Source organism: Vigna radiata, chromosome 7, assembly GCF_000741045.1.
Source record: "Vigna radiata var. radiata cultivar VC1973A chromosome 7, Vradiata_ver6, whole genome shotgun sequence".
NCBI lineage: Eukaryota > Viridiplantae > Streptophyta > Magnoliopsida > Fabales > Fabaceae > Vigna > Vigna radiata.
The window spans coordinates 44,329,021-44,344,807 of record NC_028357.1 but is presented as its reverse complement, the minus strand read 5'-3'; the positions used below and the strand labels follow the sequence as shown (position 1 = coordinate 44,344,807).

The 15,787-nt window shown below is 32.8% G+C and overlaps 2 protein-coding genes across 4 annotated transcripts; both read right to left on the bottom strand.

The window, feature by feature from the left end:
• Nucleotides 1–517: 517 nt before the first annotated feature.
• On the bottom strand, nucleotides 518–6,164 carry LOC106769129 (autophagy-related protein 18b). 3 transcript variants are annotated; one of them, XM_022783856.1, is made up of 12 exons: nucleotides 5,998–6,164; nucleotides 5,838–5,911; nucleotides 5,684–5,757; nucleotides 5,477–5,586; nucleotides 4,442–4,533; nucleotides 4,130–4,242; nucleotides 3,577–3,696; nucleotides 2,099–2,247; nucleotides 1,578–1,691; nucleotides 1,292–1,357; nucleotides 944–1,107; nucleotides 518–891 (listed from the first exon to the last, which is right to left on the bottom strand). In XM_022783856.1, the coding sequence occupies exons 1-11, from the start codon at nucleotides 6,054–6,056 to the stop codon at nucleotides 987–989; spliced, it is 1,092 nt and encodes a 363-aa protein (XP_022639577.1). In that variant the 5' UTR covers nucleotides 6,057–6,164; the 3' UTR covers nucleotides 518–891; nucleotides 944–986. The 3 variants fall into 3 exon arrangements, with proteins under 3 accessions (XP_022639577.1, XP_014510099.1, XP_014510100.1); XM_014654613.2 differs by having other exon boundaries at nucleotides 518–1,107; XM_014654614.2 differs by having other exon boundaries at nucleotides 518–1,107; nucleotides 2,099–2,244.
• Nucleotides 6,165–9,348: 3,184 nt separating this feature from the next.
• On the bottom strand, nucleotides 9,349–14,779 carry LOC106768875 (probable LRR receptor-like serine/threonine-protein kinase At2g23950). Its single transcript, XM_014654244.2, has 11 exons — nucleotides 14,385–14,779; nucleotides 14,163–14,295; nucleotides 13,991–14,062; nucleotides 13,664–13,807; nucleotides 13,322–13,393; nucleotides 13,138–13,197; nucleotides 12,925–13,025; nucleotides 12,708–12,839; nucleotides 12,271–12,615; nucleotides 11,132–11,511; nucleotides 9,349–10,444 (listed from the first exon to the last, which is right to left on the bottom strand). Exons 1-11 carry the CDS (start codon nucleotides 14,497–14,499, stop codon nucleotides 10,064–10,066), a joined length of 1,935 nt encoding a protein of 644 aa, XP_014509730.1. The 5' UTR covers nucleotides 14,500–14,779; the 3' UTR covers nucleotides 9,349–10,063.
• Nucleotides 14,780–15,787: the final 1,008 nt, after the last annotated feature.

Sequence of the window (15,787 nt, the reverse complement as noted above, 5' to 3'; positions counted from 1 at the left end):
CATTAAAAGGTCATCTCTAATCTTAAATTTATTTAAATTAGACTGTTACTCGGTAAGATGATCAATATGATCACTATTAGACACAAGTGTACAAATTCAACATATTATAACTAAAACATATGATATGATCACTATTAGATACATCTGTACAAATTCAACATATTATATCTAAAACATATTTGTTAACTTTTAGATTATTGTTAATTGTGATTCTCTATCCCACTTTAAAAAGACATACTATTAATCTTCTCACTAAAGGTGTGGTGACTTTCATCTGTGTTATGAAGTGGTGAAGTGTACTCTAATCCAGTTTAAAGATGCTAATCAAGCTGTTAATTCCTTATGCTAAGTTTGACATTTCTGTTATTTATGGCCTTAGAATATTGGATACACAGCAATGTCTAATTGGTCGAGGCATCACCTGCTTTTATATTACTTAAATTCATTCATTGATAGCAATTGAAGATAACGTATGAAAAAGCAATGACCTTAAAATTAATACCACAAAATACAAATATGTCAAAGTGAACTGCGACTCCAAATACTTCCTTATCATTTATTTCAAACTTTGATAATTACATTTTCGAGGATGACCAAAATACTCAGTATGTTCAACATGAGTACTAATTTGGGTTATCCAAGACACTTACCACTTGATAAACCAATTTAGCATACGAGACCCAGATTATAAATACTTTTAGAAACCCAGAATAAATACAATTTTAACGTACTTCCCTTGCATTGTGCAAGAGCAAAGTAAATGAAGTTCTAACGCTGTACACATAACTTATACAGGATTGTATCACCGATTCTTGCAAGTAACACTCAAGATCGCAGCCATGGGAGCTCCAAGAATTTCTGAGTAACACTTGAATGTTGGTAGCAGTGGTAGTTCTAGAAGTTTGAGTGTAGAATGCAATTCCTCAAGCTTTACAGTTATAGATGGTTCGCTTTAAACAGTGTTTTGCCACTCCTGGTAGCCTGTCCTAGGTCACAGTCAAAAGATTGAACTCACGACCTAAAGCCCAAGATAATTCATTCCGGGCATTAATGCTTATGTTGTATTCCTTGAAGAATCCGTTAGATGTTATTACCGACAAAATTGCCCTGGAAAACGGAAAAACATAAAAACTATAGCAAATGAAATTGATATCAAAAGTTATATGAAACACAGAAAAGGTAAAACTATGAAGAAAATTTCTGGAAAAATTATGTGATAAATTCTTAATGCCACACAGCTGAGATCAAATACTATCAACATCTGAGATCAAGATCAATAATGAGCACTCACCTACAAGCTAGGAGTTCAGATGATGAGGAGTTGGTCAAATTTTCAACCTTGCGAATTACTACATAGCTGTAAGACAAAGAGAAGATTTTAAAAAATAATTCTAAATATGTAAATTTCATACAAATACGAAATCATAAATCCTCAATAAGGTTCGTTTGGATAACACAATAAAATCTCAAGGTAAAGAAAGTTCTTCAGATTATGGAAAATAAAGATAATATGAAAAAGTTCCAAGTTTTAAAATGGTCAATTAAATAAAAAGCTACATAGCCAAACAATACTTTACCTTTTCACCCCTGCAGGAACAGCATCATGAAGTACGTGATGATAAGCAGGATCGAGCACACCACTCACAGCATCAGGAATTATTGATCCTAGAAAGCCACTTGAACTCTTGCTCCTGCTAAAGTCACCAAATATACATGAGATGACTTCCCAAATCCATTTCAGAGAAAGCAAGATTATATGCAAAACTAAAATCAGCCACAGAGGTTGTACACATTTATCACGAAATCACTATTATGCAACCACATCTTCCTTTATATACTATTTGACCCTTAACTCTCTCCACATAACCAGAATCAAAGTTGAAGTTTTCATTATGAGAGGTCTCTCACGCTTGCTGGTCCATTTGAGTGGTAACTGAGTCAAGCAAGATAAATAACGTTGCTTTAAATTTAAATTAGGCTGCTATGCATCAGTGATCTTAAGAAACCTAAACTTATATGACAATATTCACCGAATACAACAATGAAGTAGCCAAAAAGATGGAAAGTGGGGAAGAATATTTTAAGTTGCAATTCTCGCCTTGGATGTGAAGCAAATCCAAGAGTGAAAAGATGAATAGAACCAGAAGAACTTGAGGCTGCAAGAATATCTGGAAGCTCCTTCGATGGTCCAAATGACAGTGAAAATATAGTAGACGGGTATGTCCCCCTTCTAAAGCTGTATGACTGCTGAGAAAAACATGTCAGTTCAACAGTTGAAGTAAAATAGTAACAATTAAAAGCATAAAAACAGCCACAAGGTACATAATCCGCAATGAATATGACTCATGAATGAATTACTTCAAAGATATAGCACTTCATAAAAAAAAAAAAAAGAGCATTACGTTAGAGGAAACTATTTGATTCCATGGTTCAATTTATGCTAGACACTTTACATGTTTACCTTCAATAACATGGTTAGAGAAAAAACTGTAACTAGTCTTTGGTCACCAAATCTGTGTCAGCATATTATTCAGTAGAAATCCAAAGTTATGAATAACATCTACTATCTACTGAATGTAACCAGAATATCAAGACATGTACGCCACCAAATATAGTCATGTCTTTGAGATTGTCAATCAGGACTTGTGTCTAGCAAAAGAGATTCTCAATGGAGCAAGAAAGCAGTCAAAACACTGAGTTTCTAAATATTACCAAAATAGGTATTGATGAATTATAAATTGAATTTAAGTGATCCAGAAAACCTTACCAAAATAATAGCTGAAGCATTGAATCATAAGAAAACCAACATGATAGTATGTATTATTAGGCAAGTGTGTTGTTTTTTGAAGTTTGTGGGCAAACAATAACCTTAGGACTCTATCTCTGGGACAGCAATTGCATTAATGTATCATGTATGATTTCTGTGTCCATTAATGTATTAGTGTTCTATCCAAAGTTTCATCTGGTAGACAGACAGTACACAACCTTAAATGAGGATATGAGAAAACAACAGGAGGATTGACAGCCTATTCACATAAAACATACAACTGCTCTTATCATTAAGAGGCATCCAACATAGAAGGCAATTGAACAGAGAATGAGAAGGGATGGAATTAGAATCAAGGAATTGCACAAGACCAATTAACCACTCTCTCAGTTTACAAATATAAAGGCCCAAGCCCTAACAGATAGCATTTCTCCCTCAATCACAACCAATGCCAAATGTCCATTGAATACAGAAACCGCCACACAAATGCATAACTATGTAAAGACTCGTTGCATAAATTTCCTACGAGATAGTACACATGCAAAATATAAAATGGAGGATATACGTCCACGTTGCAAAAATAGTTTAGGAACACTGCCAGCTAATATTATAAGAATTCACACACTTGAGCCAACATTCTTAGTTAAGGGACTGTGTGTTGATATGACTTGAAGGGACCTACCAGAGAACAGTACCAATATTATGACCATAATTTCAAGGAGAAAGAATACTGAAAGATGTCAGAAATAATGGTTTATACCACCAATATTCCCAATTAATATTTATAAATATTGACTTCAATTTATCACCTTTGTTGCATCTGACACCAAATGAACTCTGATTATGGTACCTTGCTCAGATGCTGTAGCTATGTACATTCCATTAGAAGAAAGAACCATTGCAGCCAATGGTGAACGATGAGCCTCAATCTGTAATTCTTGTTTGACAATGTTTATGAATACAGGAAAAAAATATAAACAACTATCAGCTCATACCTCAACCATTAAAAAGAAAATATCACTGTCAGAAGATAAAATAAATCAATTGCTGATATGTAGTTAAACTCAAAACTTTTTCCTACTGTGCTCCCTAAAGAAGGAAATCTCACAATGCAAGTACGCATTGGCATACCGTCCATGTAACTGGTTAATATATTAACATATTAGAACAAACAACATATGTCAAATCACGAAGACAGTAAATAAAATTGATTATTACTAAACATTCAAAAACCTAAAGCATAATATTATAAGTTTTATCATCTCACTAGTTTGATACTATAAGACAGGATGATACAAAAGTAAAAATTCATGAAATTATAGTAATAGTGGTTTAGCATTCAGAAGGAAATTTATGCATAACCTCACAGTGTAAATGACGATTCATGACATTATACAACAATGCAGATCCTTTGGTAGTACTGGCAGGCAGAGCCAAATAGCAAGCATCCAAGCAAGGGGAAAAAGCACAAAGCCCTGCGGGGAAAAACTGCCTCAGAAAATTATATGCATGATATAGCAGTTTGTTGGCATGATTAAAAGTTTAATTCACCGTGCTTGTGGCAATCCGATGAGAATAGAATAATATAGTCATAATCTAAAAAGTAAGAACTACAATTAACAATTAAAGTATCCACTTAAATGAAATTAAGGCCCATATTGATTCCACCGTCACCTTTATTATTTGGCACTGTGTCAATAATGTCCACAATACTGAGACTGCGCATTTCATATACATATGCTTTGTCTTGTAAAATGACAACAAGTCTGCATTATGGAGAAACAGAGAGATTAGAGTAATATTAGTGGTCAAGAAGGTAATAGGAGTTGACAAAAAACTTTATTGAGAAAAGAATAACAACTTAAAAAATTTATCATATAGGAAAGTGGCTGAATCCAAAACTCGTAGACTAGCATGCATTAATGTTGAATATAAACTAACAAAATAATAATCTGACCATATGTCTCTACTACAGACAGACAGAACACCAATTTGGTAAACATTCTCATTTGAGTCACCTGAATGATCAGCAAATTTGGACAAAAACAACCCACAGACAAGTCCCAAACTTTCTCCTTAGTTCTCCTACTCTATATGTTACAAACCAAGTGAGAAGAGAGAGAACGATAGATGGAAACAAATGGAAAGAAATCAACGATTTTGTTAGATGATTGAGAATAGAACCGAGGAGAGTCTCTCCTGCACGATTTCCACTTTCAAAAAGGATTACTCCCGTCACTCACAAACTATCAAGGTTCAGAATTAAGCCCTAATCTGAGTCTTAGTTTCCCCTTCTGAGGTAACCAATCTTTCTAACTAATGTACTAAAAGTTGCCCCTTTCAGTCCCAACAATATGAAATACAAGTTAAAACACAAAGAGTAACCTCATAAAGTAAGACACAGATATCATAGAGAAAAAATAACCTCTTAAAGTAAGACACAGATATCATAAAGTAAGTCAGCATAATTACAACAGCAACATACTTCGTTACAAAAATAAGCATTTGGCCATGCTACACTGAGTATTAGGAAATATAATGATGCCTTCATCGTATGTATACATAAATAATCATTGTTTCAGTGATCAACCACCCACCAGGCTTCACGAATGTTCGATGCCCATTTCATATTCCAATATTAAAAACACAGCAGAATATGATTTTATACAAAAAAAAAAAATGCCCTGACAGAGAAGATGGAGGTTTGACCTTTCTCTATTCATGCGAACAGCAAGTATGGAAGTTAGAAAGTTCAACTCTTTAGAAGCAGCGCCCGAGGCTGTATTGAATAAAGAGAGACGGCGAGGGGACAAAGATGGCTGCATGTAAATAGACAATTAAACAAAAAAAGAAGAAGCCCGAAGCCCAAGTCCATGCCCAATAGCAAAGCTTGTTGAGTAATCATGAGTACAGCACCTGATCACCAGCACCAACGATAGCAATAAGACTGGAGCTAAACAGCATCTCCACAATAACAAAAGCTCCAACAGCTGCAGGAAAGAAGGGGGAATATTAAGAAATTAAATTAAAGGGAAAAAAAAAAGTTTTTAATCAATTGAATGGAATTTACCTCTTTCATAGCATAGTTTTCCTGAATTGGTCTCAAATATTCTAAAACCGTCCCTGGTGCCAACAGCAAAGTAACTACAACAAAATATATATGTATGAAGTGAGCGAATTTGAATGGAATTTTGGAGGAAAAGGAAGAAATTGAAAGAGCATGAATTGACCTAAGGTCCTGGTTGAAAGAAGCGCAAAGGATAGAAGAAGTAGAAGAGTGGTTGGCCATTGAATTGAGTCTGAATTACATGTGCTGCTCAGAAGCTTCCCTAATCCCCCCTACCTATAATCACCGTTCCCAAACCAAATAGATGCATTGTCCTTCTCCTTCTTCTGATTGTCTTCTGATAGGTATTTATAGATGATGGTTAAGAATTTTGATATTTCACCGTTAAAACAAATGTCCTTTTTTAAATATATTCTCTCACTTCAAATCAAATATACCAGGTTAGATGTAAATTTCTATAACTTTTTAATAATAAAAGTTTAATTATTGACAGATAATAAAAAAAAAAATTATTAAATTTTTTATTACGATTTTCACTTTTTTATAATTTAAAATTTCTCAATTGAATTTTTGTTATTGGTTTCTTCTGTTAATCAAGTGATGCTATTGTTATCTTGATTTTAAATGTTATTTTATAATTATATAATTTTTTAATGGATTAAATATGTTTTAGTCCCTATACTTTGAGGCGATTTTGGTTTTAGTCCCTCTTTCAAACTAAATTGTACTTTAATTTGAAAGAGAGACTAAAACCAAAATCGTCTTAAAGTATAGGGACCAAAAACATATTTAACATTTTTTAATCTATATAAAATTAGTAAAAACTAAATAAAGTGAAAAAATAAAAGTCATATCAATAGTTGAAAACATCTTTGAAAAGATCGAACATTACTTAATTGAAAATTTTAAAATTTTTTAATATTCAATAAATCAGAAAAATTTAATAAAATTGAAAGTTTTTAAATTTCTATGACACTTAAAACTTAATGAAACTATAAATAAATAAATAAATACTTCTAAGATATGAGTTATATTACAAATAAGTAAATTTTAGTAACATATATTTTAACANAAATAAGTAAATTTTAGTAACATATATTTTAACAGATAGATTGCATTTAAGATATGTGATAAATAATTTATACGGTGGAATATTGATATTTTCAATCGTCGATGTCTTTTTTTATATCAAAATATTGATATTGGGAACAATGATAGATGAAAAGAAATAAAAGAGAGTTAAAACAAATTATATTAAAACAAGAGTGTGTGTATGTGTATATATATATATATATATATATATATATATATATATATATATATATATATATATATATATATATATATATATGCATGTTTAAAGTGTATTTGAATTTTAAAAATAATTTGTTAAACCATTTATTTGAACACAGTATGAGAGATGATAGTGTATTAAGAATTCAAGAGATCAAATATACATTTAAAATCAATTTTTTTATCACTGTTTTTCATTTATTAAATTGTTTACTGCGATTTGTAATTTATTAAACTTATTTTACATAATTAATTTAATTTAAAAAATAATTAAAAATAAACAAAAAGTCATTTTAAAAACTAAAATAATAAAATAATTATTTTAATTTTAAAAATAGTTAAAATTAAAATTAATGATTACCTAAAAATAAAAATAATAGATTGTAATTTGTTTAATATATGTTTTGACATATGAGAGTTCAAAAAGAAAGTATCTTGAGTCGTTCAACTCATATAGAAATGAATGGAGTGGGAAAAGAATGACAAAAGGTTTTTATTCTAAACTTTGGATCTTAGGTATAAAAGATTAACATAGTAAGTATTAGGGTGATGACTCATGTGTTTATAACTTTGTAAAATATAAATACTACTACAAATACATACCTTTAATGAAATCCTATGATAAAGTATATATTTGAATAACTAAATGTAGAATCAATTGTATGTATGTTTTTATGAATTCTATTATCTTGTAAACGTTGAGTTAATATTTGAATATGATTCAATTGTATTGTGATTTTTACATTTGAGCACTAACTTAGAATGTCTTTTTTTCTTTTATATGTTGTTTATCACTTGCAATAATCACCTATAAATATGAGCAGATAATGAGTTAGGTGTCGACATGTTATTAATTGAAGTTAACGATATTACATAACGATTATTTACGTGTTAGTTATTTTGTATAATAGTTTATTGTTTTTGAAAACACTTGTATAGTTTTTTGTTTTATAATGGATAACTATATTAAGGTTTTGTATCTCTTTTATTTATCTGTTGTGTATTATTAAAATTTATAATATCTGATTTAACAATTTTTATATTATTAAATGAGATGTTATAATTTTTTTGTATTAAATATTTTATTTTATTATGGACACTCAGGTTGTCGTGTTGAATTATGAACATGCCCAAGAAATAAGAAGATCGTTATAATATACTCTTAACCTGGCTCTGATACTATATTAGAAGTGGATTTAGGCCTAATTCAACTCCACAAAACCCACTTGTAAGGTGAGATTTGCACCTCACTTATATATTATAAATTGGTCTTATCTTCCAATAGTAAACCATAAAAATAATAGCTGAGTTCTCTTCAGGAGTTCTGTGGATCGATTGTTGCTACTTATTGAAAATTAGTATTTGAATTTATACAACATATTCCTTCAGGTAAGGGCATTTTAAGTGATAAAAGTGGGTTTTCAATTAAAGGTTTAACAAAAGAATTCATTCCATAATTTTGTTAACAAAAGGTATTTTTGTAAAAGACAATTTTGTTACAGGGATTATATTATCAAAAGTTAATAATAGCTATTCATTTATTTGATCGACTTTTTAAGAAAAATAAATAATAGTTTTCAAAGAAAAGAGGAGAGCATGTTTTTTTCTTATAATTTCTTTTAATACTTGCTTTCTCTTTGTTATAACAAAAATGGTTTCAGATATTTTATTGTCGTAGCATATCAGGACATACGAAATTAATTTTTTAAATAATTTATGAATTAATATTTTGAAACGGAATTTTAACATTCCAAAAGTTAATTTTTAAGTCATGACATTTTAGTTACTATGGAGATCACATTTCTTAAAGAGAATTTAACCCAGTAGTTTAAATTTTTTTAAAACAATTTATATTATTTATAGTTCAGAAGTACCCCTGTTTTTTTTTTTTTTATCAGCAAGTAGCCCTGTAAATCAACTCCAACGTCAAGGAAGAGTAAATTTCCATACAAAAAATAGCAAAGGTGTCTTTAAATAAGGGTTAAAACACAGAGCCGTTGTCACTTTAAAAAAGGAACAGTAGAAAAAGCGAAAAAAATTTCATAACAGTGGCGCTGATTGGCCAAGAGGATCCTTTATTAAAGCTTAAAAGTATACGAGGAGGTGGAGATTCTATTGACGAGGTTGTCTTTTGGTACTGTCTCTTGAGTTTGTGTGGTAGAGTAAGTGTTTAAGAACCATTTTAACCCCCGAAAACTGCTCTCAATAATAAGAATTAGCGTACTTTGACAATCAACCATATTCATGTAGACCATGTTCGTAAGAGACATATTTTGGAGTAGGTATTAGAGTCAAAGGAAATCATACAAAGGGAGAAAAGGGAAAATTTCCAACACTATACTATACGAGTAGCAAAGACAGAAAGGTAAAAAAGAACACACGAAAAGACACTAAATGGAGAAAAAGGGCAAGCGTGACCCTGCAAAGCATCAGATTGACAATGACCTCTAACAGCTCAAAAGCTCAGACTGTGACCATCACACACTGATATTTCCAAGTTTGAACATACATGAACAAGACATATGAGAGGACACTACGAGATATGCATGCCCATCTTCATCTTCAGTCAAATATCATTCTGCGGAACACACCCTCTTGTCTCTGCTGCTTCACACTCCAGAGCAAAGAATCTGATGATGTTTCCCTGTCCAACCCTATAAAAAGTCTAATGTGCGTATTGCGCACCCACCTACCGCATTGTCCTCCATTATATATATTTTGCACCCAAATAATACACAGGAACAGAGTACAACTGCACTGGTACTTACTAACCTCTTTATTTACAACACAGACCCAATATGACAAAACTTTTTGGAATATATATACATTTGATTTGATTATATTATCCTAAAATAACCAAAACTAACTAATTTAAGATTCATGACAATATAACTCCTTTTCTATCTTCTTCCTGTTTTCTTTTCCCCATTTATTGTTTATCTAGGACCAGAGAGTTCCATGGCATAGGATTCCAAAGACTGTTCATCATCATCATCCATTGTCATGCCAAACATGCTTGAACGGTCATGAACATCATCATGTTTCGAAGCAGAGGTAGGGAGGGATGAACTATTGTTGCTATGGCTCGGGTTCATGTCGTGATTACCGTAATTATGTGATGATGCCCACTTCTCAGCAAGCCCATCACCTTCTAGCATTCGAACCACTTCAGACATTTTAGGGCGGTGGACTGTCAAATATTGAGTACACAGTAAAGCAACTTGCAGCATCTCCCCCACCTCTATTCTATCATAATTGTTTCCTAGCTCTTTGTCCACCAACACTGCAACTTTCTTTTCATGTAGTATTTTCCTAACCTGTCACAACATAAGGACAAATATTCATCTCTGGTCTCTGAAGTGTACATAATTCTTTCACCCAACCTTCAGATACCTATTTCAACAACTACTCAACACTCAATAGGCTTTTTTTTTTTTTTCTGAGAGGAGAGGGGGGGACCGGGAAGTTTGGTTTACAGGTAGCAACCAACTATATTCACTATATATTCCATTAATATCATACTAACTATTCAAGAAAAAAAAAACATCATCCATCGTCAGCTGCAGATAGAAAAGCTCCTCTTGTAATTTAGTAATTACAGCACAGAAGCCATCCACTGCTCAACAGCAATAACTAATATATTGGACCAGTCACAGACACATAACTAACCATATTTTTGAGTTATTAAGAGCAATAAGTTAAAACAGCCAGGTCTAATACAATGCACATACCAGACGACAGAAGTGTAGACAATGGTTAAGCGCATTCAATACATTAAGAAAAAGGCATAAAATAAAATGAAGACATTTTGGTAGAAGCTGTAGCCCAGTGCAGATCAGAGCAAATTATTAAAAAGACCATGTTCAAAAAAAACCATGCATGAGGAACTCCTAATGGAGAGTTAAATAATGAATAAGCTAAAAGATATTAGACTAACTGCCAATTACCATGTCTAATATTTTAGAATGCCATTGTTTTGTTTAGGTTGCATAGAATAGACTTACCCACTCTAGCATAGCACCTTTTTGATTCACCGTTTTCCCAAACTCGAGTGCTGTCATCCCGGTTATGAGCTCTAACAAAAGAATGCCAAATCCAAATACATCTGTTTTCTCAGATGATTGGCCGGTCGAGAGGTACTCAGGTGCAATGTGTCCAACAGTGCCACGGACAGCAGTGGTGACATGGGAATCAGCGTGGTCAAGGAGCTTTGCAAGGCCAAAATCTCCAACAACAGCCTCATAATAGTCATCCAGAAGCACATTGGCTGCCTTCACGTCTCTGTGTATTATCTTTGGATCACATTGCTCGTGTAAATACAGAAGGCCTCTGGCAGCTCCAATTGCTATCCTCTTTCTAGTGTTCCAATCTAAAGCTGGTTTGCCTATCATATAACATACATGATATTAAATCACAAAGAGTGTGAAAGTACTAAGATTCAATAGCTAAATCGTCCCTGGTCATATAGAAAAACTTTACGGTAAACAGTTAGTTAAGAAAAACCTCCCACACTTTTCATTTATTGTGCTATTTAAAGGAAAACACCAATGGCTTTATAGCCACTCTTGCTAACAGCCACAAAGAAACAAGTAATATTGAATCTATCATTGAAACAAAAGTAGGGATTCGACGCCTAGATAAACATTATTGAAAAAAACTGACAATAAATCATCCAATAAGAGTTTTATTAGGATATCAATTACCCAACTACCGTTTGTAGGCGTATTCCTTGATTATCGACTATTCGGACCCTTTCTAGCCTATCATTCAAAATTACAACAATTTGGGAATTTTTATTTGATAGAATGCACCAAGATAGCGAACACCAATGACATATTGTAAGCATGAATGCATCATTACATGTTTTAACACTAACAAGTAGGCTTAACATTGCAAATTACTTAACTAAAACAAAAGAAAGGGAAAGAAATAGTGCCCAAAGTCCCAAGCCGTATTATATTGCAATTTGAAATGAACATTAAGGCCCTTCAATCACAAGAATAACGAAGCCAAAACATGAAAGACAGATAACAGATTAAAACAAGGTCCAAGCAAGATGACAAATAGATAATATTGCACCTAATAAAATATATAATAATTATATAGTCAAAGAAAGTGCGCTGGCATGGAGAGAATATCCAACCTCTAAGCCTGGAGGCCACACTGCCGTTAGACATATAAGGATAAACCAAAAGTTTTTCATTAGGAGTAGCACAATAGCCAATTAAGCGAAGTAAATTGCGATGAACTGCCAAGCTGATCATCTCCAACTCTGTTTGGAACTGCAATTCGCCAGCACTGCCATTTACATCTTTCAGCCTTTTCACTGCTACCATCGTGCCATCTCCAAACTTCCCCCGATAGACATTGCCAAAGCCTCCAGCACCAAGTATATTCTTGGAGCTGAAATTATCCGTTGCATGTTGAAGCTCTCTGAAAGTGAAATTCTTTAGATTTCCCAAGCTAAGAACTCCTTCTTCCTTGTAATCTGCAACAATAACAAAGCCATAAATCTTAATACCTTGATAATACCAATCCAGTACCATATAATTTAAGAACCCCAGGTGCAAAACTACCCACCACTGATATATAGGATGGCTCCGAGCTGTCGTTTCTTTCTATACCAAAATAGCGCAACAAGCAGGAGGATGACAGAAGCACAACTAAGACTGGTCCCAAGTGCTATTGCTAGTTTTTTGGATTTGTGTTTTCCTGTAAACAAAAATGAAATACATATTAAAAACGTTGTGTAAAGAAAATATAAGAAACCGAGAAGGTGCGAGGTAAAATGACGTACCTTCTGATGACACTTGCGAGAAGGAAATTGGTATGAGGGTCGCTGACCCAGAGCAACCTTCAGTAGTGCTGCTCCCACAAACTAATGGGTTGCCCACAATACTAAACAAACAGAAGAAACAGTGAATCAGGACAGAAGCACAGTTAACACTGTGAAATAATATAATACCGTGTCCACAAAACAAACAGATGAGCAATAAAGAGAGAAGCATACTTGAATGACCTGGCTGGGAACTTAGGTAATGGTCCACTGAGATTGTTATAAGACAGGTCCCTGAGTGCATAGATTTACATATCAGTTTCAGCAAAGAAATTGACAAACAGTAAGAAATGAACCAAGTGGCAGGTTGTTTCGATTTTCAAGACACTGACGTGTGAGAAGAGGGAACTACACTCACAAGAAAGCAAGCTGTGGGGTTTTTGCCAGTGACTCGGGAAAGGATCCGGACAAATTATTGTTGTTGAGCCTCCTGCTCCCATTATGGACAAAGAAACAGTAAATTAATAAATTACATTACATAATTTACACAGCAAGATTTGAATCCGAAAAAGAGGCAACAGAATCCAAAAACACACAAAATAAAATAATAAACTTTACACCTCAACAAAAAAAAAAAAAAAAGAAAACAAGTCAACAACTAAAGAACAGATAGTGGCCATTAGCCAATCTTTGCTTAAATAATTTCCCGCACTTTCTTTACCAAAAGAGGACTAAAATCAAGGAAACAATAATTACTCACAGGTACTGGAGACTATTCAATTGACTAAGAGATGCAGGAATCACCCCTGAGAATCTGTTATTGGAAAGGTCTAATGTCTGAAGCTTGGGAAGCGCTCCAAGTTCCGGTGGTATATTGCCTGAGATATTGTTGTTCTGCAGCAATCTGCATTCAACCACCAAACCGCTTTTAGAGCACTCCAAACCACATAAAAAAGCAAAAAAGACTAAAAACCGCATAAAAAGATAATCATGCCAGCTATCCATCTAGCATTAGATGACCGTTACACTATTAGAGACATGATAAAAAAAAAAGTTATAGAGAACGCAAAGAGGAGAAGGTGCTAACACTTGTCGAAGATTTGTTAGATTTCCAATTGCCGGAGAGAAAGTGCCAGAGAGAGATTGGCTAGGCGCACCTCTGCAGAGAAAACAAAAAACCAAAGTGAGAAAAGAAATGCAGGAAAAGTGAAAAAAAAAAAAAAAGGTTGGCGAAAGAAAGCGTTTAGTTTAGCACTAACAGGCCTATGACAAGGTCATCAGAAGAGCAAGTGATCATGGCCCAACTGCAAGCGTCGACGGAGTATTCATCCCAGTTATTCAAGACACCGTGAGGATCATTGAGAGCTGCTTTTATGTTCATCAAAGCCTCCACTGCAATTCACTCATGTCAGTAGGAAGAATTAATATGAATTAAGTGAAGCTTAAAAATGGTAGAAACATGGAGAGTTATGGTTACAGACCTTCGGGATTGCGAGGCTGAGAAGCGGAGGAAAGAGAGAGGAAGAAAAGGAGAAAGAGGAAGAGCAGAGCCATGAGGGTGGAAGTGGGAGTGGAAGAGGAGGGAGAGAAAAGCATGATATTTGAAAAGGGAGGATGAGATGAAAGAAAGGTTGGTGCTAGGAATGAGACTAGACCAAAGCAACTACACCAAACCAATCTTTTGATTTCTCTCTCTTCTTCCTTCTTTTGGTATATCTCTTTCCTCTTTTGCTTTCTCTCTCTCTCTTCTCTTCTGTGTGATTGCTTTTTACTCAGCAGAAGAACGTGAAGGAGGCCGCGAGAATCAAAACGTCCATCAGATGTTGCATTGCAGTGCAGTCCCAGCCTACACTGTGCGTTGCTTCCTTCTACTGCTTTTTCTTTTTCTACTTTCATTTTACTATTTTATATATCTCACTCCTCTTGTCTTGTCAATAATATTTTTATAACCAACTTACTTACCATCATTTATAAAAATTAATTTCTTTACTGTGTACAAATTAAAATAAAACCATAACCATTATTTTTATGATTGCTTTCGGAAACTGTTTAATGAAAAATTACATTAAATTGAACCATCAAGACTTTGAATGTTTAAGTCTATCTTAGAACAAGTATTAGATTTTGGAGTTAATTTCATGAACATAACCCAACTAATGAGCTAAGTTTTTTAATTTGTCGTCTATATATATTCCGTAAAAAAAAGATAAAATGAAAAGAATCATGTTTATTAAATATCATTTTTTTATTAATGTTTTCAAAAGAAGAAGATTTCTCCAATCTTAAAAGCAACACTTCTTTCTGACCAATCGGTCACTCTTTTTATACAACCTATCAGTTTTATATGTTAAAACCATCATCATAAATCTCAAATATTAATAAGATAAAACATGCATATAAATAATTGGATCAATTTTAATTAAAAATTTATCTTGAAATTGATAATTACAAAAATAAGATAAGAAGTTAGTTGATTTCATTTATTATAAAATTAAAAGTTTATTGAATTCAACTCGAGTGGATAATGTTAAGAGATTAACAAAAAGTGTGAATGAGTAGTTTTCGATTTTACTGTCTCAAACATATAGTATGTTTAACTAAAACATTTCTTAGATTGTGTATTGAATAATGGATTTAGGAGAGAGAGAATAAATGAATTTGAAAGTAAGTTTATTATTGTTTTTCTTAAAGAATTTGAAGGTGATTGTAAATATATTTTAAAGTAAACTTTGTGAAAATTAATATAAGATTTTATCGATGTGACAAATAAAAAGAATTGTGTAATCAGTAAAAATTAAAGATTATCAAAATATTTTTGTTATATAACATGATACACTGAAATCAAATACAAAGCACTGGAACTAGGAAGGACAAAAAAATTTGT

Excerpts from the sequence above, each read along its gene's own strand:
- LOC106769129 (XM_014654613.2), bottom strand. The coding sequence starts at position 6,056 with ATGGCCAACCACTCTTCTACTTCTTCTATCCTTTGCGCTTCTTTCAAC. Across the intron at positions 4,534-5,476 it reads GTTCGCATGAATAGAGAAAG|ACTTGTTGTCATTTTACAAG; the intron begins GTCAAACCTCCA and ends TCCATAATGCAG. Across the intron at positions 1,108-1,291 it reads TCTGAACTCCTAGCTTGTAG|GGCAATTTTGTCGGTAATAA; the intron begins GTGAGTGCTCAT and ends TCCGTTTTCCAG.
- LOC106768875 (XM_014654244.2), bottom strand. The coding sequence starts at position 14,499 with ATGCTTTTCTCTCCCTCCTCTTCCACTCCCACTTCCACCCTCATGGCT. Across the intron at positions 14,296-14,384 it reads TCAGCCTCGCAATCCCGAAG|TGGAGGCTTTGATGAACATA; the intron begins GTCTGTAACCAT and ends AGTGAATTGCAG. Across the intron at positions 13,198-13,321 it reads ACCCCACAGCTTGCTTTCTT|GGACCTGTCTTATAACAATC; the intron begins GTGAGTGTAGTT and ends CTATGCACTCAG.